Raw genomic sequence first — 22645 nt, 5'->3', positions numbered from 1 at the left:
ATGCAAAGAAACAGTAAAGTATGATACATACCCAGGAACAAAAAAGTAGTCAGTAGAAACTGTCCCTGAGGAAGAATAGACCTTGGATATATTAGAAAACGTGTTTAAATCAGCTATTTTAAAAATGTTTTAAGAACTAAAGGAAAGTATGAGAATGATGTCTCACCAAATTGAGAGTTTCTATAAAGAGATAGAAATTATTTTTTTAAAAAGTACATTAACTCAAATGAAAAATTCAGTAGAGATTTTCAACAGCAGATTTGAGCTGGCAGAACAAAGAACAGCAAACTTGAAGATGGGTCAGTTGAGAGTATCATATTGAGGTACAGAAAGAAAAAAGAATGAAGAAAAATGAGTAGATCCTCACAGACTTATGGGAGATCATCAAGCATACTAACATATGCAGAATGAGAATCCAGGAGGAAAAGAGAAAGAGAAAGGGACAGAAAGAATATTTGAAGAAATAATGGCCCCAAATCCCCAAATTTGGTGCGAAATAGTCTACACACTGTTAGAGCTCAACAAATTCCAAGTAGGAATAACTCAAGAGATCCATACCTAGGTACATTGTAATCAAACAGGCAAAAGCCAAAGACAAAGAGAAACTCTTGGAAGCACCAAGAGAGAACAGACTCATCACATTTAAGAGACCCTCAACAAAATTAACAGCTGATTACTATTCAGAAAACATGAAGGCAGAAGGCAATGGAATGACATATTCAGAGTACTTGAAAGACTGTCAACCAAGAATTCTATATCCAGCAATACTGTCCTTCAAAAAATGAAGGAGAAATTACATTCCCATGTAAACAAAAATGGAGAGAATTCATTGCTAGCAGACCTGCCCTACAAAAATTAATAGAGCCTTTCAAGCTGAAATAAAAGGACACTAGGCAGTAACTCAAATCCATGATTAAAAAGCACTGGTAAAAGTAAATACATAAGTAAATATAAAAGTCAATATAAATGTATTTTTTGTTTCTGATGAACTTTTTTCAGAATATAGAGGAGGAGGGTACACTTCTCAACTCATTCTGTGAGGCCAGTATTACCCTAATACCAAAATCAGATAAAAACACAAGAAATGAAAACTACAGGTGAATATTACTTATGAATGAGAAAGCAAAATTCTATCAAACCACATCCAACAGTATATAAAAAGGATTATACACATGATCAGTTGGGATTTAGCCCAGACATGCAAGGTTGGTTCAGCATGTGAAAATCAGTCAATATAATAACCATTTAAATAGAATAAATGACAAAAACCACATGATCATCTCATTTGGCACAGATAAAGCAACTGACAAAATCCAATATTCTTTCATGATAAAAACAGTTAACTAGGAATAGCAGGGAACTTCCTCAGCCTGATAAAGGCATCTATGAGAAGCTCACTGCTGACATTGTACTTAATGATGAAAGATTGAAAGCTTTCTTCCTAAGATCAGAAACAAGCCAAGAATGTCTTCGTTCAATACTTCCATTCAATATAAGCCCTAGCCAGAACAATTAGACAAAAAAGGAAGGGAGGGAGGGAAACAGAGAGAGAGAGAGAGAGGAAAAAAAGAAGGAGAGCAGGAGGGAGAGAGGGAGGGAGAAAGAAAGGGAGAAAGGGCATCCAGATTGGAAAGGAAGAAGTAAAACTATTCACAAGTGGCATGAACTTAAATATATAGAAAATCCTAAGGACCCCACAAACATACATTAGAGATAATATGTTCAGCAAGATTGCAGGATATAGAAGAATATACAAAAATAAACAGATTTTCTATACACTAGCAATGAACAATTTTAATTGAAATTAAGAAATCAATTCCATTTTCAATAGTATCAAAAAGAATTAAACACATAGAAATAAATTTAATAAAAGGATTGGAAAAATAATATTGTTAAGATGGCACTATTCCCCAAATTGACCTACAGATTCAATATAATCCCAGTTGAAATCCCTTCTGCCTTTTTTTGCAGAAATAGACAAGCTGATCCTTAAACTCATATAGAAAAGCAAAGGACAATGAACAAAATTGGATGACTTATACTTTCTGAATTCAGAATTTACTAACAAAGCTATAGTAATCAAACAACATGGTACCACATGCAAGGATAGACATACAAATCTATAGAATAGAATTGAAATTCCAGAGATAAACCTTTACATAGACAGTTGATTTTTGACAAGGGTACTAAGACAATTCAATGAGGGAAAGAAAAGTGTTTTCAATAAATGATCTTGGGCTAACTGGATACCCACAGCCAAAATAGTGTTGTTGAACCCCCACTTCACACTGTATTCAAAAATTAATTCAAAATGGATCATAGATCTAATTGAAAATGGACCAAAGATCTAAATGTAAGAGGTAAACTATAAAGCTCTTAGAAGAAAATATAAATCTTCATGACCTTGGATTAGGCAGTGACTTCTTACTTGTGACTAAAGCACATGTAACCAAAGAAAATAGACAAATTGGACTCTATCAAAATTAGAAATATTCATGCTTCGAAAGACACTATCAAGAAAGTGAAAAGACAACTCAGAGAATGGGAGAAAATATTTGCAAATTATATTTCTGACAAAGGGCTTATATCCAGAATATATCCAGAACTCTCACAACTCAACAATAAAAAGACAACCCAGTTTAAAAATGGGAAAGGATTTGAGTTGACATTCTTTCAAAAAAAATGTCCAATAAGCACTTGAAAATATGCTTTACATCATTAGCCATTAAAGAAATCCAAATCAAAATTAGATACCACTTCACATCCACTATGATGACTATAATTAAAAATATGGACAATAATAAGTATTGGTGAGGATGTGGAGACATTGGAACCCTCACGATTGCTGGTGAGAATGTAGAATGGTGCAGCCACTGTGGAAAACAGTTTGGCAATTCCTCAAAAAACTAAACATAGAGTTACCATATGTCTCAGTAATTCTAGTCCTACATATATACCCAAGAGTTCATTATTCCTAAGAGCTAAACAGTGGAAATAACCCAAATGCCCATCAACTGAAGAATGGATAAACAAATTGTGGTTATCTCCATATAACGGAATATTATTCAACCATGAAAAGGAATTGTCTTAGTTTGTCAGGCTAAAATATGACAAATACCACAAAATGGTTTGGCTTAAACACAAGAATTTAATGGCTCATGGTTTTGGAGACTAGGAGTCCCAAATCAAGGCCTTGCTTTCTCCCTGAAGTGTGGTGTTCTAGTGCTGATTTGCTGCAACCATTGGGTTTCTTGGTTTGTGTCTCTAATCTTCCATCACATGGCAGTCTCTCTCATTGTGTCTGCTCTTCTGATTTCTGCTTACTTCTGGTTTCTGGCTTCCAGCTTCTGGCCCCTTTCTGACCAAAATTTGAATTTCTTCTGTGTATGAAAGACTCCAGGAATATGCATTACTGCGCACACTGATTCTGTTGGCCACACTTAAATAGGATCTTAAAAGATCCTATTCACAAATGAGTCTACACCTTAACTGATAGTACATCTTCAAATTTAAGAACACATCTGTTGTTGGGATATGTAATTCAGTGTAGGAATGTAGTATGCATACACGCTGCAACATGATGAATCATGTTGTGTCAGAGAGACCTTCTGTGGCCATTCTCTCTGACAGAAGAACCCCTTGTCCCGTTATCTACATTTCAGTGCTATTTATTTCCTTAGTAGCATTTATCATAGTTGGTGATTTTTTGTTTACTTTTTCTTTTTTTAATCTGCTTTTCTCCATGTTAGTGTGGGTCATCACTGTTTCCCAAGTGTCCAGAATAACACCTGTAACTCATAAATTTTCAATACATTTGTTAAATGGCTAAGGAAAAGAATGACATCTTCTTTTGTAAATAGTCCCTGGACACTTAACATTTCATACTCAATAATATAACATTTTAAGATCAATATTCCTTCTTCCACAAATGTATTTTTTTAAAAATAAATAAGATTGGTCACCGAATTATCTCCCAAGAACTCCATTATTGACATTTTAGCTCTCTGAAAAACATTCCACATTTATCACTTACCATTTTTCTCTCTGCCTAAACCTTTTCTCCCCGTTGACAAAATGGTTGACCCAGTTGCATGGGGATTCCATATTGTAAATGTACTTTAAAATATATTACATGATTTAAGATCAGGTTAGTGAGTTTACTGGGTGATTATATTTCCCCTGATGTTATTTAAATTAAATTGCATTCCCCAAGCACTTTTCAATCTAGGAGAAGTACCCTAGAAACATGCAGAAAGGTCAATGAAAGCTAGACTTGACTTCAAAGAAATAATAATAGATAAGTTCAGCATTGTATATATCAGTTTAGTTAATTGGTTTATTTGTACTATTGGTAGATGATTTTCTCCATAAAGAATTTAAAGTTAGTGTTCTTGATTATTTCTTCAAAATCTGCTAATTTGTATTTGACTAGCCACTTTACCAACTAACAATTTAATAAAATAACTTGGCATCGTTCCTTCTTACTGCCGCATAGCATTCCATCGTGTGTATATACCACATTTTATTTATCCACTCATCTGTTGACGGACACTTGAGTTGTTTCCATCTATTGGAAATTGTGAATATTGCTGCTATGAACATTGGCCGCAGGAAGAAGGAATGATGTCATGAAACATGACAACGTGGATGAACCTTGAAGACATAATGCTGAGCGAAATAAGCCAGGCACAGAAAGAGAAATATTATATGCTACCACTAATGTGAGCATTGAAAAATGTAAAATAAATGGTTTATAATGTAGAATGTAGGTGACCCAGTGATACAGAGCAATTAGTGAATGAGGAACGATAACCTAATAAGAACAGATAAGCTATTGTGGGTAAATTTAACATTCTAGGAATGCCCAGGAATGGCTATGGTAGGAACAAGTTCACAGAAAATGTTGGTAATTAGGTTATTTTCTTGGGGTAGAGAAGGAGCATGTTGTAAGTAAAGTAGCTATTTTAGGTTAGTTGTCTTTTTCTTATTCCCTTGTTTTGGTTTGAAATGTTTTTTTATTGTATGTTTTTTTAATTTTAATTTTTTGATATAGTTAACAGTTAATTTAAAAAAACAATGAAAAAATACACAGAGCCCTTCTGAGGAGCTGATGGAGAGTGCGGGGGTGTTGGGCTTCTCCACCTGTGTGGTTGCTGATGTGCTCACAGACATTCGTGACTGGCTGTTTGATGGGCTGAGCCCTCTATCACGGAACTTGCCCTTGGGGACACTGTTACTGCAAAGGAGAGGCTAGTCCTGCTTATAATTGTGCCTAAGTGTCTCCTCCCGAATGCCTCTTTGTTGCTCAGATGTGGCCCTCTCTCTCCATCTAAGCCAACTTGGCAGGTGAAATCACTGTCCTCCCCCCTACGTGGGATCTGATATCCAGGGGTGTGAATCTCCCTGGCAACGCAGAATATGACTCCTGGGGAGGAATCTAGACCCAGCATCGTGGGATGGAGAACATCTTCTTGACCAAAAGGGGGATGTGAAATGAAATGAAATAAGTTTCAGTGGCTAAGAGATTCCAAAAGAAGCTGAGAGGTCATTCTGGTGGGCACTCTTATGCACAATATAGACAATCCTTTTTAGGTTCTAAGGAATTGGAATAGCTAGCAGCAAATACCTGAAACTATCAAACTATAACCCAGAACCCTTGAATCTTGAAGGTGATTGTATAACAATGTAGCTTATGAGGGGTGACAGTGTGATTGGGAAAGCCATGTGGATCACACTCCCCTTTGTCCAGTGTATGGATAGATGAGTAGAAAAACAGGGGCAAAAAAAAACGCACCCAGTGTTCTTTTTTACATTAATTGTTCTTTTTCACTTTAATTTTTATTCTTATTATTTTTGTATGTGTGGTAATGAAAATGTTCAAAAATTAAATTTGGTGATGAACGCACAACTATATAATGGTACTGTGAAGAACTGATTGTACGCTTTGTATGACTGCATGGTATGTGGATATATCTCCATAAAATTGAATTTAAAAAAATTAATAACTTGGCAGTAATGCTTAATGGATTTCATAGTTCATATACTCTGAAGCAAAACATAAGTTGTATTAAGTTTTGGTTTTTAAGTTTTGAAATAGAGTAATTCTGAGTGACAGCTTGGTTTAGATGAATATGTTATTTCCTAAGTGTAGGAATGACTATTTTTATTATTAGTGATAAATTTCTTTTTGTTCTTTATACAGAATGATGGCTGTTTTAGTACTTCAGGTGGAAATCGAACTTTTCAGCTTCAAAACTGGAAGCAGAAAGCTAGACGGACCAAGAAAGCAGAATTCATACAGACAGCAGAAAAATTTAAAAATCAGTAAGTATGCCTTAATTTCTTAGGAATGCCATAACAACCACAAATTGTTTGGCTTAAGACAACAGAAACTTAACGTGTCACAGTTCTAGGGGCTAGGAGTCCAAAATCAAGTTGTGGGCAGGACCATGCTCCATCTTAAACTTGGGAAGGAGAATCTTTCCTTACCTCTCTAGTTGTGTTGTTTGCTGGCAATCCCTGGTGTTCCTGGCTTGTAGAAGCATGACTCCAATCCCTGCCTCCTCCATCTTTGCATGGCATTCTCCCTGGTGTCTGTCTCCATGTGTCAAAAATTTCCCCTATAAGGATGCTAGCAATAATGGAATAGGACCTACCCTAATCCTGTTTGACCTCCTCTTACCTAATCATGCATTCAAAGACCCTATTTCCAGGTAAGGTTACATTAACAGCACCGGGGGTTAGGGCTTGAATGTATCTTTTTGGGAGGCACAATTCAACCTTTAATAAAATGTAAAAACATTATCTGCACTAACATTACTAGTCACTTTATAATGGATGATGTAAAGTTGATTTGACTCTACCCTGTCCAATTCCACATTGTTACAAAATTCTACTTACTCTTTAAAAATGGGGATGTGAAATGGACAAACGATAATAGACTAAATAAAGGTAATTGTAAGTAGAGTTTTTAAATTTTATTAATTTTTATCATTTTGAATCAGTGTATTTCAAGGGAAACAAAACAGCTGTTTCTTTACGATCTCATATTATGTATTAAATAGCAGATTGGATACATTTTTATTTTTCAACTGTAGGTGATGACTCAATAAATATTTTTCAGTAAGTGAGTAGTTTTAATGAAAAGTCTGTAGATTTGTGTTACTTTTTGCAGTGACTTTAATTAGTCTCCCTCCCTTGGTCTGTTCCCCACTCAGTTCCATCCTGTACATTATGGCCAGAGTAATTGAGAATTTTCCATTTATTTGAATTTTAATGTTTATATATGTGTATGTATGTATATATGTACATTTAATATATATATATTGTTCTTTAAATGATATTTGTTGAATGTTTAACATTTTCAGCAGTGCCATGAGGAATGATAAAAAGCATTAAGAAGCACTGCTTCGAATTTATGCTGTATTGATTTGCCAAAGAACTCAAGAAAGAAAGAGCCTATCGTTAGGAATAGTGTTTTTACAGAGCTATTGGCAGTTTTCTGTTCAGGAATTCTAACAGTAAAAAAGCATACTGTTTGAATTTTGAAAAGTTATTCCATACTTTAGCTTTGGAGATTTGTGTTCTCACTACATTTATATAATACTTATATCTTTAATACCCAGAATTTGAAAGCAAGTTTTCTTTTCTTTGATTTCCAAAATGCATTACCCTAGACGGAATTGAGGAGGTTAGGAGGCCTGGTTTGGGTTTCTCTCTAAATGGAGTAATATTCACCAAATGACTAATGTCCATAGATGTCAGCAAACTAGTAGGTTATGCCCATATAGACACATTGTCTCCCAGTAGTGTTTTTTTTGTAGTCCTGATTAGGGTTTCTTTGTTTGCTCTAGGGTTTGGAAAAACTCACTGGAAGAGTGTTACTTTTTTTTTTTTTTTTTTTTTTTCAAAACAACTTTATTGAGCTATAATTCACATACCATGCAATTCAGCCTTTTGAAGTATACAGTTCAATGATTTTTAATATAGTCACAGAACCGTGAATCACCACAATCAATTTTAGAGCATTTTCATCATCCCCAAAAGAAACCCCCTACCCATTAACAGATAATCCACATTTCTCCCCAGCCTCTCTGTCCCAGCCCCAGGCAACACCTAGTCTACTGACTGTCTCTGTTCAATTGTCTATTCTGGACATTGTACATAAATGGAATTGTAAAATATGGAATCCTTTGTGATGGGCTTCTTTCACTAAGCATAATGTTTTCATGGCTCACCTATGTTGTAGCATGTATCAGTACTTCACTCCATTCTATGGCCTAATAATACTGCATTGTATGGATATACCACCTTTTGTTTATCCATTCATCAGCTGATGAACAGTTGGGCTATTGCCACTGTTTGGCTATTGTGAATAGTGCATGAACATTTCCAGTAAATTTTTGTATTCCATATAATTCATAAAATTTGTTACATTAGAAATAGTTCCGATGGAGTCATTGACAAACAATTTAGCATCCTTCCACTTGGAGAGATTCAGCTGTGGTGTTGTCCCCAAGCAGTCATTGGCAGCATGGCAAATCTCCCCATTACCTTGCATTGCACCCATAGAAAATTGTTAATCAATCCTTCCAGTGGCATGATTTTAGAGATTTAAAAATTTATTTTAGAACAAGCCCATTGTTTAGACGTTTAAAGTATTGAGAATCTCAGACCAACACCATTCTACTGTAGCCAATTAACATTCTATCTGTACATCAGTCTATTCTAAGTTTGTTTGGCAGGAGTCTGTCACTGAGAGTCAGATTAACTCTAGATTCACTGGCAAGTTCAAGATTCTGGACCTGCAAAGCTTCATTCTGGTTTGTTTGTATAGCAGAGGGTATTTTTCCCCAGGACTGCTGTAACAAAGTACCAGGTGGCTTAAAACAACAGAAATTTATTGTCTCACAATTCTATAGGCTAGAGGTCCAAAATCAGGGTGTGGGCAGGGCCATGTTCCCTCTGAAGCCTGTAGGGAGAATCCTTCTTTGCTTCTTCCTAGCTTTTGATGGTTTGCCAGCAATCCTTGGGGTTCCCTGGCTTGCAGCTATAGCACTTTAATCTCTGCCTCCATCATCACATGGCCATCTTCTCTCTTGTCCGTCTGTGTGTCCAAATTTCCCTTTTCTTATAGGGACACCAGTCATATTAAGGCCCACCCTAATTCCATTTGCAACAACCCTATTTCCAAATGTGTCACATTCTGAGGTACTGGGGATTAGGACTCCAACATATCTTTTGGGGGCAAGCAATTGAACCCATAAGGCAGAGTATATGAAATGGCACTGGCATTAGGCAGGCACTGGAGCAAGATGCTCAGCACAAGCAATTTAGCATCTATATAGTCTTTTCTCTGCCCATTTCTCATATTTAAGTGACCTGGGTGGTCCAGGGCTTCCTATCCTAGGCAAACCCACCAGTAAGTCTACAATTTCAGGAAGCTTTGTTGAGTAGACAGAAGGCTTCCTTCTCTTTGTCTTGAGGTATTTTCAAAATCAATAGCAGAAATGGGGGGATGAGAGAACTGTCTTTACTGGGGACAATGTGCTAAGATGGAATGGGCGTAGGTTTTGGAGTCATAGAGTCCTGAGTTCAAATCCTGCTGTTACCATGTTTCAGCCTTGTCTGTAAGCAAATTACTTAACCTGGCCATGTCATCATTGGTGAAATGCTAAATATCATGCCCACTTCTAAATCTTGAAGATTAGATATAATGTGTTTACTGTGCCTAATCCATAACAGGCACTCAGGAGGGGTGGATCCCTTCTTTAAATTTTCAGTAAGGGAGGTTTTGTTTGGGTTTCTAAGCCAGAAGACTTTAAATCAATTGTTTCAGCATAGTTCTCCCTGTTTACTTTTTTTTTTCTTTTTTTTTTTTTTTTTTTTTTTTTTTTTTTAACTTTCCCTTCTTTTTTCAAATCACCTGTATGAAAAAAAAAGTTAAAAAGAAAACAAACATACAATAAAAGAGCATTTCAAAGAGACCATAGCAAGGGAGTAAGAAAAAGACAACTAACCTAAGATAACTGCTTAACTTCCAACATGTTCCTACTTTACCCCAAGAAAGTTACATAATATAGCAACATTTCAGTGAACTTGTTCCTACTACAACCATCAGAAATTAACAGACCATAGTCATTTCTGGGCATCCCCAGAACGTTAAATAGCTTATCTGTTCTTCCTGGATTATTGTTCCCCCTTCCTTAATTGCTCTCTACTGCTAGTTCCCCTACATTCTACATTATAAACCATTTGTTTTACATTTTTCAAAGTTCACATTAGTGGTAGCATATAATATTTCTCTTTTTGTGCCTGGCTTATTTCGCTCAGCATTATGTCTTCAAGGTTCATCCATGTTGTCATATGTTTCACCAGATCGTTCCTTCTTACTGCCGCGTAGTATTCCATCGTGTGTATATACCACATTTTATTTATCCACTCATCTGTTGAAGGACATTTGGGTTGTTTCCATCTCTTGGCAATTGTGAATAATGCTGCTATGAACATTGGCGTGCAGATATCTGTTCGTGTCACTGCTTTCCGATCTTCCGGGTATATACCGAGGAGTGCAATCGCTGGATCGAATGGTAGCTCTATATCTAGTTTTCTAAGGAACTGCCAGACTGACTTCCAGAGTGGCTGAACCATTATACAGTCCCACCAACAATGAATAAGAGTTCCAATTTCTCCACATCCCCTCCAGCATTTGTAGTTTCCTGTTTGTTTAATGGCAGCCATTCTAACCGGTGTTAGATGGTATCTCATTGTGGTCTTAATTTGCATCTCTCTAATAGCTAGTGAAGCTGAACATTTTTTCATGTGTTTCTTGGTCATTTGTATTTCCTCTTCAGAGAACTGTCTTTTCATATCTTTTGCCCATTTTATAATTGGGCTGTCTGTACTATTGTCATTGAGTTGTAGGATTTCTTTGTATATGCAAGATATCAGTCTTTTGTCAGATACATGGTTTCCAAAAATTTTTTCCCATTGAGTTGGCTGCCTCTTTACCTTTTTGAGAAATTCCTTTGAGGTGCAGAAACTTCTAAGCTTGAGGAGTTCCCATTTATCTATTTTCTCTTTTGTTGCTTGTGCTTTGGGTGTAAAGTCTAGGAAGTGGCCTCCTAATACAAGGTCTTGAAGATGTTTTCCTACATTATCTTCTAGGAGTTTTATGGTACTTTCTTTTATATTGAGATCTTTGGTCCATTTTGAGTTAATTTTTGTGTAGGGGGTGAGGTAGGGGTCCTCTTTCATTCTTTTGGATATGGATATCCAACTCTCCCAGCCCCATTTGTTGAAAAGACCATTATGGCTCAGTTCGGTGACTTTGGGGGCCTTATCAAAGATCAGTCGGCCATAGATCTGAGGGTCTATCTCTGAATTCTCAATTCGATTCCATTGATCTATATGTCTATCTTTGTGCCAGTACCATGCTGTCTTGGCAACTGTGGCTTTATAATAAGCTTCAAAGTCAGGGAGTGTAAGTCCTCCCACTTCGTTTTTCTTTTTTAGAGTGTCTTTAGCAATTCGAGGCATCTTCCCTTTCCAAATAAATTTGATAACTAGCTTTTCCAAGTCTGCAAAGTAGGTTGTTGGAATTTTGATTGGGATTGCATTGAATCTGTAGATGAGTTTGGGTAGAATTGACATCTTAATGACATTTAGCCTTCCTATCCATGAACATGGAATATTTTTCCATCTTTTAAGGTCCCCTTCTATTTCTTTTAGTAGAGTTATGTAGTTTTCTTTGTATAGGTCTTTTACATCTTTGGTTAAGTTGATTCCTAGGTACTTGATTTTTTTAGTTGCTATTGAAAATGGTATCTTTTTCTTGAGTGTCTCTTCAGTTTGTTCATTTCTAGCATATAGAAACATTACTGACTTATGTGCATTAATCTTGTATCCCGCTACTTTGCTAAATTTGTTTATTAGCTCTAGTAGGTGTATCGTTGATTTCTCAGGGTTTTCTAGATATAAGATCATATCATCTGCAAACAATGACAGTTTTACTTCTTCTTTTCCAATTTGGATGCCTTTTATTTCTTTGTCTTGCCGGATTGCCCTGGCTAGCACTTCCAGCACAATGTTGAATAACAGTGGTGACAGCGGGCATCCTTGTCTTGTTCCTGATCTTAGAGGGAAGGCTTTCAGTCTCTCACCATTGAGTACTATGCTGGCTGTGGGTTTTTCATATATGCTCTTTATCATGTTGAGGAAGTTTCCTTCAATTCCTACCTTTTGAAGTGTTTTTATCAAAAAGGGATGTTGGATTTTGTCAAATGCTTTTTCAGCATCTATTGAGATGATCAATTGATTTTTCCCTTTTGAGTTTTTAATGTGTTGTAATACATTGATTGTTTTTCTGATGTTGAACCATCCTTGCATGCCTGGAATGAACCCCACTTGGTCATGGTGTATGATTTTTTTAATGTGTCTTTGGATTCGATTTGCAAGTATTTTGTTGAGGATTTTTGCATCTATATTCATTAGGGAGATTGGCCGGTAGTTTTCCTTTTTTGTAGCATCTTTGCCTGGTTTTGGTATTAGATTGATGTTAGCTTCATAAAATGAGTTAGGTAGTGTTCCATTTTTTTCAATGTTTTGAAAGAGTTTGAGTAAGATTGGTGTCAGTTCTTTCTGGAAAGTTTGGTAGAATTCCCCTGTGAAGCCATCTGGCCCTGGGCATTTATTTGTGGGAAGATTTTTGATGACTGATTGGATCTCTTTGCTTGTGATGGGTTGGTTGAGGTCTTCTATTTCTTCTCTGGTCAGTCTAGGTTGTTCATATGTTTCCAGGAAATTGTCCATTTCTTCTACATTATCCAGTTTGTTGCCATACAGTTGTTCATAATATCCTCTTATAATTTTTTTAATTTCTTCAGGATCTGCAGTTATGTCACCTTTTTCATTCATTATTTTGTTTATATGGGTCTTCTCTCTTTTTGATTTTGTCAGTCTAGCTAGGGGCTTGTCAATCTTGTTGATCTTCTCAAAGAACCAACTTTTGGTGATATTTATCCTTTCTATTGTTTTTTTGTTCTCTATGTCATTTATTTCTGCTTTAATCCTTGTTATTTCTTTTCTTCTACTTGGTTTAGGATTGGTTTGCTGTTCATTTTCTAGCTTCTTCAGTTGATCCATTAGTTCTTTGATTTTGGCTCTTTCTTCCTTTTTAATATATGCGTTTAGTGCTATAAATTTCCCCCTTAGCACTGCTTTTGCTGCATCCCATAGGTTTTGGTATGTTGTGTTCTCATTTTCATTCGTCTCTATATATTTAGCAATTTCTCTTGCTATTTCTTCTTTAACCCACTGATTGTTTAGGAGTGTGTTGTTTAACCTCCAGGTATTTGTGAATTTTCTAAGTCTCTGATGGTTATTGACTTCTAATTGTATTCCATTGTGGTCAGAGAATGTGCTTTGAATGATTTCAATCTTTTTAAATTTATTGAGGCTTGTTTTATGTCCCAGCATATGATCTATTCTGGAGAAAGTTCCGTGAGCACTAGAAAAGTATGTGTATCCTGGTGATTTGGGATGTAATGTCCTGTAGATGTCTGTTAAATCTAATTCATTTATCAGATTGTTTAGGTTTTCAATTTCCTTATTGGTCTTCTGTCTGGTTGATCTATCTATAGGAGAGAGTGATGTGTTGAAGTCTCCCACAATTATTGTGGAAACATCAATTGCTTCCTTTAGTTTTGCCAATGTTTCTCTCATGTATTTTGTGGCACCTTGATTGGGTGCATAGACATTTACGATTGTTATTTCTTCTTGCTGAATTGCCCCTTTTATTAGTATGTAGTGGCCTTCTTTGTCTCTCAAAACATCCCTGCATTTGAAGTCTATTTTATCTGAGATTAATATTGCTACACCTGCTTTCTTTTGGCTGTAGCTTGCATGAAATATTTTTTTCCATCCTTTCACTTTCAATTTCTTTGTGTCCCTGTGTCTAAGATGAGTCTCTTGTATGCAACATATTGATGGTTCATTTTTTTTGATCCATTCTGCGAATCTATATCTTTTAATTGGGGAGTTTAATCCATTTACATTCAACGTTAAAACCGTGAAGGCATTTCTTGAATCGGCCATCTTATCCTTTGGATTATGTTTGCCATATTTTTCCCTCTCTCTATTAATATCCTTTATTGTACCCATACCGAATCTCTTTAGTACTGAACCTTTCTCCAAGTCTCTCTGTCCTGTCTTTGTTTCTCTGTCTGTAGGGCTCCCTTTAGTATCTCCAGTAGGGCAGGTCTCTTGTTAGCAAATTCTCTCAGCATTTCTTTGTCTGTGAAAAATTTAAGCTCTCCCTCAAATTTGAAGGAGAGCTTTGCTGGATAAAGTATTCTTGGCTGGAACTTCCTCTCTCTCAGAATTTTAAATATATCGTGCCATTGCCTTCTCGCCTCCATGGTGGCTGCTGAGTAGTCACTACTTAGTCTTATGCTGTTTCCTTTGTATGTGGTGAATTGCTTTTCTCTTGCTGCTTTCAGAACTTGCTCCTTCTCTTCTATGTTTGACAGTGTGATCAGTATATGTCTCGGAGTGGGTTTTTTTGGATTTATTCTATTTGGAGTTCGCTGAGCATTTATGATTTGTGTATTTATGTTGTTTAGAAGATTTGGGAAGTTTTCCCCAACAATTTCTTTGAATACTCTTCCTAGACCTTTACCCTTTTCTTCCCCTTCTGGGACACCAATGAGTCTTATATTCGGACGCTTCATATTATCTATCATATCCCTGAGGTCCATTTCGAGTTTTTCAATTTTTTTCCCCATTCTTTCTTTTATGCTTTCATTTTCCATTCTGTCATCTTCCAGGTCACTGATTCGTTGTTCAACTTCCTCTAGTCTTGTACTATGAGTGTCCAGAATCTTTTTAATTTGGTCAACAGTTTCTTTAATTTCCATAAGATCATCCATTTTTTTATTTAGTCTTGCACTGTCTTCTTTATGCTCTTCTAGGGTCTTCTTGATTTCCTTCATATCCCGTACTAGGGTCTCATTGTTCATCTTTAGTTCTTTGAGTAGCTGCTCTAGGTGTGTCTCTTCTGGTCTTTTGATTTGGGTGCTTGGGCTTGGGTTATCCATATCGTCTGGTTTTTTCATATGCTTTATAATTTTCTGTTGTTTTTGGCCTCGTGGCATTTGCTGTCCTTGATAGGGTTCTTTTAGGGTTTGTAGACCAGTTGAAGTCCTTATCTCTAATTTATCAGATCTACAGCTTCGTGGAGTACACTTTCTCTAACTAACCAGCAGGTGGCGTCCACGAGCCACCTGTTCTCCACAAGCCAGATCTCCCCTGCTTAGCCTTTTTGGTGAGTGGGGGAGTGAGTCTTGTGGGGCCCAATTGGTGTCCCAAGCTTGCGTGTGTAGTTGGTGTTGCCTGCCCTGTATGTGGGGCGTGTTTCTGGGCAGTCGGGGAGGGGGGGTGGCCCTAACAATCAAATCTCCCTGATGATCCTAGAGTTTTAAAGCTACTGCAATAGTCTAATCCTTCAGTTCAGTCCTGCCACAGTTTGTCTCTGCCACTGACCCACAAGTCTTTGGTATTGGCGTATGGCTCCTGAGACTTGCAAGTGGGCCCCTCTTCCAGGCTGTGCACCCCGGGTCCTCTGTTGAGGGATGACTGTGCTATGTCACAGGTGAGTGCCGTCCCCCCAGGGCAGTTCTGGGCTGCTGGGCTGTGTTGGGAGGCTCCCAGTCTGCTCAAATGATGGCTGAATGGGGCTCTGTTAATTCACACTGCTCCCCCTTCCCAGCTCTGGGACATTCAGCTGAGGTTGCAGGGAAGGCTAATGTCCACGCCCAGTTTTGTGGTGTGTGCCTGTTATTTGAAGCACTTCCGTCACACTGGGTTGTCTGGGGCAGCTCTGGGCTATGGGGCTGGCGATGGGCAGGAGTGTTTCCTGTCCACCAGGATGGTGGCTGTGAGCGGACACCCCCCTTTTCTTGGGAAGTTGTGTTGTTTAGTGAATTTTCTCAGCCACTGGATTATTGCCTTTTGTCTCAGAGCTCTCTTATTTCTGCTCTTGACTTGACGTGCCCAAATTTCAATTCTTTGAAGCTTTCTGTATTGAGCTTCTTAGAGTAATTGTTTTAGAAAAAGCAAAAAGGATTTAAAAAAAAAAAAAAAAAAAAAACGGCCCTCCTCAGAGATCTAATGGGTTATTGAAATGCTAATAGACAAAGCAACCAGGGCCATTAAGGAAAGGTGCCCTGGGCAGAGAGATCAGCCTTGCTTCGGGATTTGCATATGCGCCTCAAGGCCTGATCTCCGCCCTTCCCCTTTCTGTGTTCACCAGAACTCCAAAAATCCTCTGCTTTTACTTTGGAGCTTCTCGTGTTGTTTTCCTTCTATGCCCGTCTCCTCTCTGCTGGGCTGGCTGCTCTCAGAGTCTCTGGTGTCTGGCCTCAGTCTATCTATGGTTGGAGTTTGAATCAGTAGAATGAGTTTCCGATGAGAGCAGCCACTGCAATTCTCCCTTCTCCTTCCTGGAGCTGACAGCCCCTCCTCCCCCGGGACTGAGCCTGGCAGGGAGGGGCGCGGGTCCCCTGGCCGCAAAAACTTACAGATTTCGGTGATCTCAGCAGTTCCACGTTTTCATGAGTGTTGTATGAAGTATGTCCAAAGACAGATTGCTCTGTGGTGTCCAGTCCACGCAGTTCCTGGCTTTTTACCTACTTTCCTGGAGGAGTAACTAAAACATACAGCTCACCAGTCTGCCATCTTGCCCCGCCTCCCCGTGTTACTTTTTTTCCAACTGTTGTCATAGAATACAAAGATGAAAAAGGCATAATTTGTAATATAATCCTGTTTTATTTTTCGAATAGGTAATACACTCACATGGTTCAGAAATGAAAATACATCAAAGGTCTGTCTTAATCTTAGCCACCCAATTCTCCTCCTCTCAGACAACCATTTTTATTAGTTTCTTGGTATCCTTCCACAGATATTTTATGCACTTTTAAAGAAATAGAAATACATATTCAGATTTTTCCTTTTTAAAATAAGTGTTACATGCTGTGTACACTCTGTTCTGTATCTTGCTTTTGTTAAAAATAAACTTAGGAGTATGTCTTGGATATCGAGGAATTACTGGTTTTGTCAAGTATGATAATGGTGTTGTAGATATGTAAGTTGTATATCCATAAGCTTTAGAGATGCATACTGAAGTGTGTTGTGGTAAAATTCCTAATTTCAGGATTTACTTTAAAATACTTAAGCAAACTTAAAAAAAGAAAGGATAGTGAACCAAGATAGGTAAAACTGTTGAATCAGAATGATGGATATATGAGGGGGTCAATTTACCATTCTCTACTTTGGGGTATATTTGAAGAAATCATGTAAAAACTTTTTTTTATAAAGAGAGTATATCTTGGAGATATTTCCCTATCAGTAAATAAAACACAATATAGCTACATATTGTGCATCATATGAATGTACCATAATTTATTCAACTTGTCTCGTATTGATGGGCAGTTAAGTTATATGCAGTCTTTTGTTGTAATAAACAATGCTACAATCAATTGCATGATCAACACAGATCCATATTATTTTACACATGTATGAATATATCTTCAGGATAGATTCATTGTAGTAGAAATACTGGGCCTAAGTTATATGAATTTGCCTCCATAGACAGTTTACAGTTCCACCAACAATGTATAAGAAGTACTGTTTCCCCACAGTCTTGTCAACAGAATATATTATTCAAACTTGTGATTCTTTGCCAATCTGATAGGTATAAAATGTTACCTTGGAATAGTTTTAATTTGTATTTCTCCTATAATAAGTGAGGTTGAGAATCTTTTCACATGTTTGGGAATTTGGTTCCATTCCATTAGAATGCCTTTTAGGTTAATATTTCTTATCCAGTGCTTATTACTCTGTCAAGGATGGCAGCACACAACTTACTGTCCCTGCATACCCTGTGTTCATAATAGACATTACTATTTGATAGCAGCAATTTCCCCTCCCCCAACCAGACCCTAGATGGGCCTCCCAGTCTTCAACACAAGACTCCAGCAGCCACTCTCAATCCATTAGAGTCAATGTGTAGATTGAAATCTATTTGACATCTCTATTCTGCCTCTTGCTTCCTCTGACAAACAACTCGAGCTTCCCAGACAGTATGTGGAGCCTAAGGCAGTCTCATCTATTTACCCCAATGTGCCTTACGAAATTTTTCTCTATGTGCTACAAAGTGTAAATGTTTCCTTACGAAATTTTTCTCTATGTGCTACAAAGTGTAAACGTTTGGAAACTCTCTTAGATAGTTGCCCCTCAGGCTGTGTGAAGGTAAGTCAGTTGGCAGAGATACTGCACCCCTCATTAAATCCAAGATAAGTGGAGAAGAAAAATATTCATATTAATTTCTACCTTCTGGGAGAAAGAAAACAGATATTGATGAAATTAATTTATTTGCCCTGTCAAAAAAGTTTATTGATAGTATTTTTTTTGTTTGTTTTGTCTTACCCCAGGGCATGGGTAACTAACAATTAGAATTCATTACTATATACAGAATAAATCCAGAGAACAAAGGTGAGATGAAAGCAGCTTTGAAGTAAATGTAGAAGAAAGCCTTTAAATATACTAAATTTTTTGTCTTCGAGAGGTCCTACAAGGACCTCTACATAGATTATCTCATTTGATATTAATAACAGCCTTATTAGGTAGCAGATAGCTGTTTTATTTGCACTTTGTTAGTGAGGAAGTTCACACTGGGAGAGGTTGAATGTCTTGGCTAAGGTTACAAAGTTAACAGTATCTACTACTCAGAGCAGTCATCAGCAGTGATGACCATTTTCAAATCACTGTGAGAATAAGTTGGAATCAATAGCCAAAGGTTATGTATTTTCAGAGCAAGTCTAGGAAAATAGTAGCTGTATTTTCTTAAATTAACATTTTGTAATTTAAATAGTTCAAATTACAAGTACTCTTAGTTGAATGTTACTCCTTCTAACTACTATTTTGACTCCTTATCCTTATTAGTCCAAGTAATTATATTTTGATTCCATAGAAGAATAATCTAAATTGTCTTGATTGTTTTCATATTTTAAATAATTAAAAATATATTTAAGTCATACTTATACCATGTGTTTCTTTTCCTAAAGAGTTATCAACATAGAAAAAGATAAACGCAGTCATTTCTACAACCAAAAAAGTGACTTCAGAATTGAGCATAGTATGCTGGAAGAGTTGGAAAATAAACTGATAACCAACAGGAAAACAGAAAGTAAGTTGAGTTAATGATGAACTAAAAACTATTGTAGTTTTGCCCTTGTGATTTGTCTCTGTGTATTGACTGTTTTATATCCTTTATGAAGATGCTGTCTAGTTGGTAATAAATCTGTCTTTTAGGAATATGTATTTATCTTTGAGGTCACAATTTAGTCATCCTAACGGGATTTGTGCCACTTTACTAGGAAAGAGAGGGCTTTGTTTTTTGGTTGACAAATCAGTTAATGCTATTAAAATTTCTTAAAGGAAAACTGATTCCTGTGTTGTCTGATCTTAGCTTATTATCAACCTGGCATTGTTGACTGAGCTCTAGAAAAAATAAGCATCAGAGGATCCAGAACATACACTTAGTAATGGTACTAAGTGATCAAGTCACATAATTGCTTAAACTTGAGTTTCTTTGTCTGTGGTATAAAACCTACCATTTCTACCTCAGGAGAATGATATATGAGATAGTGCCTTGTAGCCAATATGTTCTATTGTTTATTGCTATAAATATCAATCATTTTCAACATTATGCTGAATCTTGACCTTAAAAAGAGTCCTGTGAGAATGTGTTTCATTATAGAATTAGATTGTTGCAAAATCTTATACTATAATAAAAAATAGCTTAGCAAGGCTTAAAGGAGAAATAATGGTTATCAACTAAATAAGCTTTCTAAGACTCATTATGTAGAGATTTTACTGCTTACAGTCCTTCCTTGTAGCCAATTACAAGAAATCTGTAATATATTTTTATCTTTCAGAAAGTAAGATTGCTGTATTTTAAAAAGTCATCTTTTGATTATCAGGTAGTACCAAGAATCACTCTCCTGTTGGAATGATAGCAGGACCTAATATGAATACAAAATTTCCAGTTCTCTACTGTCTTTGACTCAGAGAGAAATCTAGGCACCCCCAATTTAATATTTCTTAATTTCTCTTAGTTCTTTTATAGACAGCTGACAAAGGCTGATTTTTGTTTTCCTCAGTGTCTCCATTTTGTACATTTCTAGGTCCCTTGTTTTTTTCCATTTTTTAAGACAACCTTATTTTACCTTTTTAATTACCCTTTATTCTATAATTTAGCTCTCTCTTACAACATTTGGTTTTTGTCGTATCTAGGAGATGAAGGAATTCATTGTGATTAATTTAAGGATATAGAAGTTTCCTTTTCATATATTCAGCTCAGAAGTAGTATCTATTCCTTACCCCAAATATCATGCCATAATTTTAGCCTACTGCAATTATGTAATGTTGTACTTCAATGATTGCCTATACAGAGTGTCAGTTCCAAAGGTGTAAATAAACTAATATAAGATTATTTGTCCTATAGTGGTAGTAGTATCACTGTGCTTGATCAAACTGTGACAATAAGGAAATAACAAAAACACTTTCCTAATTAGCTTACTTTTACTAGAAAAGTGTCCTGACCTAAAGTTCCAAAATAAGGCCCTATAAAATACATTGGATAAAATGTCTGCCTTTATAGAATTCTTGAATTTAAATAAAAAATGGAGCAAACCAAAGTCACATGCAGATTTGTTTTGATTGTTAGCACTGGGTCTAGGCCTGTAAGTAAATTTTTTTTTTTAATTTGCTTTTAAGGACTTTTGGATAGAACAGTTTGGTGCTTCATGCTCACTGGTGAAAAAGTCGCAAAAACTGAAAAAGGGGGTGTATGAAACAGCAACCAAAGATGGGAAAGTAATATTACTACTATATAAATACATATGTGTAAGAATATAAATATATATGACATTACCATAGTAATTTAAATAATTATTAAAATAAGATTATTACAGCAGGAAAAAAAATATTAAAGAAGAATCCAGTCTTTTTGCTGCTAATAAAGAACATCTGAAAATGTCTTTGAGACCTTTATCTATTTTTCAGGTGTTTTCTGTGGACTTAACAGTTAACCTCAGGCTAGTGCTTTGGTTGACCTTGGCAACCTGTGACATAGATGCCACTGAGTGGCACCTGAGGCAGCTCCTCAAGGCCATGACAGTGACACCAGTGGGTATCTCTAGCCCCCGTCTTACAGGATATAGTTAGACAAAATTAATTCCCAGATGGGAAGTTTATCAGTATTCATAGAATTAATACTGGTTAGACAGTTTTAATATCCCTAAAGTAGAGTTGTAGATCAAATTCTATTTCCATAAATTATACTACTAGACCAAAGAAACAAGTTTAATAGGAAAGAAGAAAAAAACAGGTAAGGAACAAAAGATGACTAAGCCTAAGCTACTGATCCATGTATTTAAAACGAGGTTCAATAACTCAGTCCTTAGTGAGTAAAAACAAAACCAAACAGACATTCCTTTAGTATATTGCAGTAAGATTTAACCCATTGTGCTTTTAAATATTGGAGGAAATTGAGAAATGCTTTATTGGGAACAAGGGTACTTAAAGTGTTCAGGTTGTTTTTAAACTTATAAATAACCATCTTTTATTCTTTATTCTTTATTTACTTTCTCTTGACTATCTTTTTCTAAGTGACTGTGATCAGTTTTACATGCAGAATCCTGAATTGTAGCCACATTTGTCATAGATTTATTTTGAAGGACCTACTTTTTGCTTATAGGAGCAAAAATTCAGCAACAACTGGCCAAAATACATAACAATGTAAAGAGACTTCAGCATCATTTAAAAGATGTGAAGCCTACACCTGATTGTAAGTAAAGTTAAATTCTTTATTTTCTTATGTATTAATATTTTCTCTTGTTCTGTGAAAAATTTATACTTTATAATATAAAATATGGCTGCTTTTCTACTTGGCATAAATGGAGCTAAACCGTACCTTATTGGTTAGGGATTAACAAGGATATGTTGAAGAACTGAAATACCTAGCATTTATATAGTCTTTTTACTTTTAAAATGCTTGTAAATTACTAATCCTTGTAAATTAGGAGATAGGCAGAACAGATATTAGTGTCAATCATAGGATGGAGATCCTGATGACTGGAAAGGTTCAGATTCAGCTAAATTAAGAGGAAAACAGACTGATTTTCCTGGTTCCTAGTGCTGTGCTTTTCCCATTACCTTATTTGCTTTTTGAAATAGTTGCCTTTCAGAGGCATTTCATATACATACGGAAAAGGTGACTTATTCTTTAAATAGTTTTGGGACAAATGCTAGTCATTTGGAAAAACAAAAAAATGTATCCCTTCGTCCCTCTGTACAAACTTTCACTCCTAAAGGCTCAAAGCAATACAGTAGAGTGAACAAAATGTGTAGACTTAAGAATTAGACAGATGTCAAGTCGAATCTGTCTTGGCCATTTGTTCGTTGGGTGATTTTAGGTAAGTTACTTGATCTCTCTGAGCTTCTATTTCCTCAGCTCTAAAATGGAGGTTACTATAGGACTTCTCTGATGGGGTTGTTGGGGAGTGCATATAAAACTCTTGGTGCA

At 36.3% G+C, this 22645-nt stretch overlaps 1 protein-coding gene across 1 annotated transcript in view; it reads left to right on the top strand.

Annotated features, from left to right (window-relative positions):
* The window catches only part of CCDC112 (coiled-coil domain containing 112), a 44484-nt gene that overhangs the window by 5126 nt on the left and 16713 nt on the right, over positions 1-22645 (top strand). Inside the window, exons 2-4 of the mRNA XM_037801123.1 lie at positions 6203-6324; positions 19122-19243; positions 21818-21907. Of these exons, the coding sequence (XP_037657051.1) occupies positions 6203-6324; positions 19122-19243; positions 21818-21907 (334 nt within the window). The remainder of the gene's footprint in view (positions 1-6202; positions 6325-19121; positions 19244-21817; positions 21908-22645) is intronic.

Source organism: Choloepus didactylus, chromosome 13 (assembly GCF_015220235.1).
Source record: "Choloepus didactylus isolate mChoDid1 chromosome 13, mChoDid1.pri, whole genome shotgun sequence".
NCBI lineage: Eukaryota > Metazoa > Chordata > Mammalia > Pilosa > Megalonychidae > Choloepus > Choloepus didactylus.
This window is presented reverse-complemented; position numbering and strand designations above follow the sequence as displayed.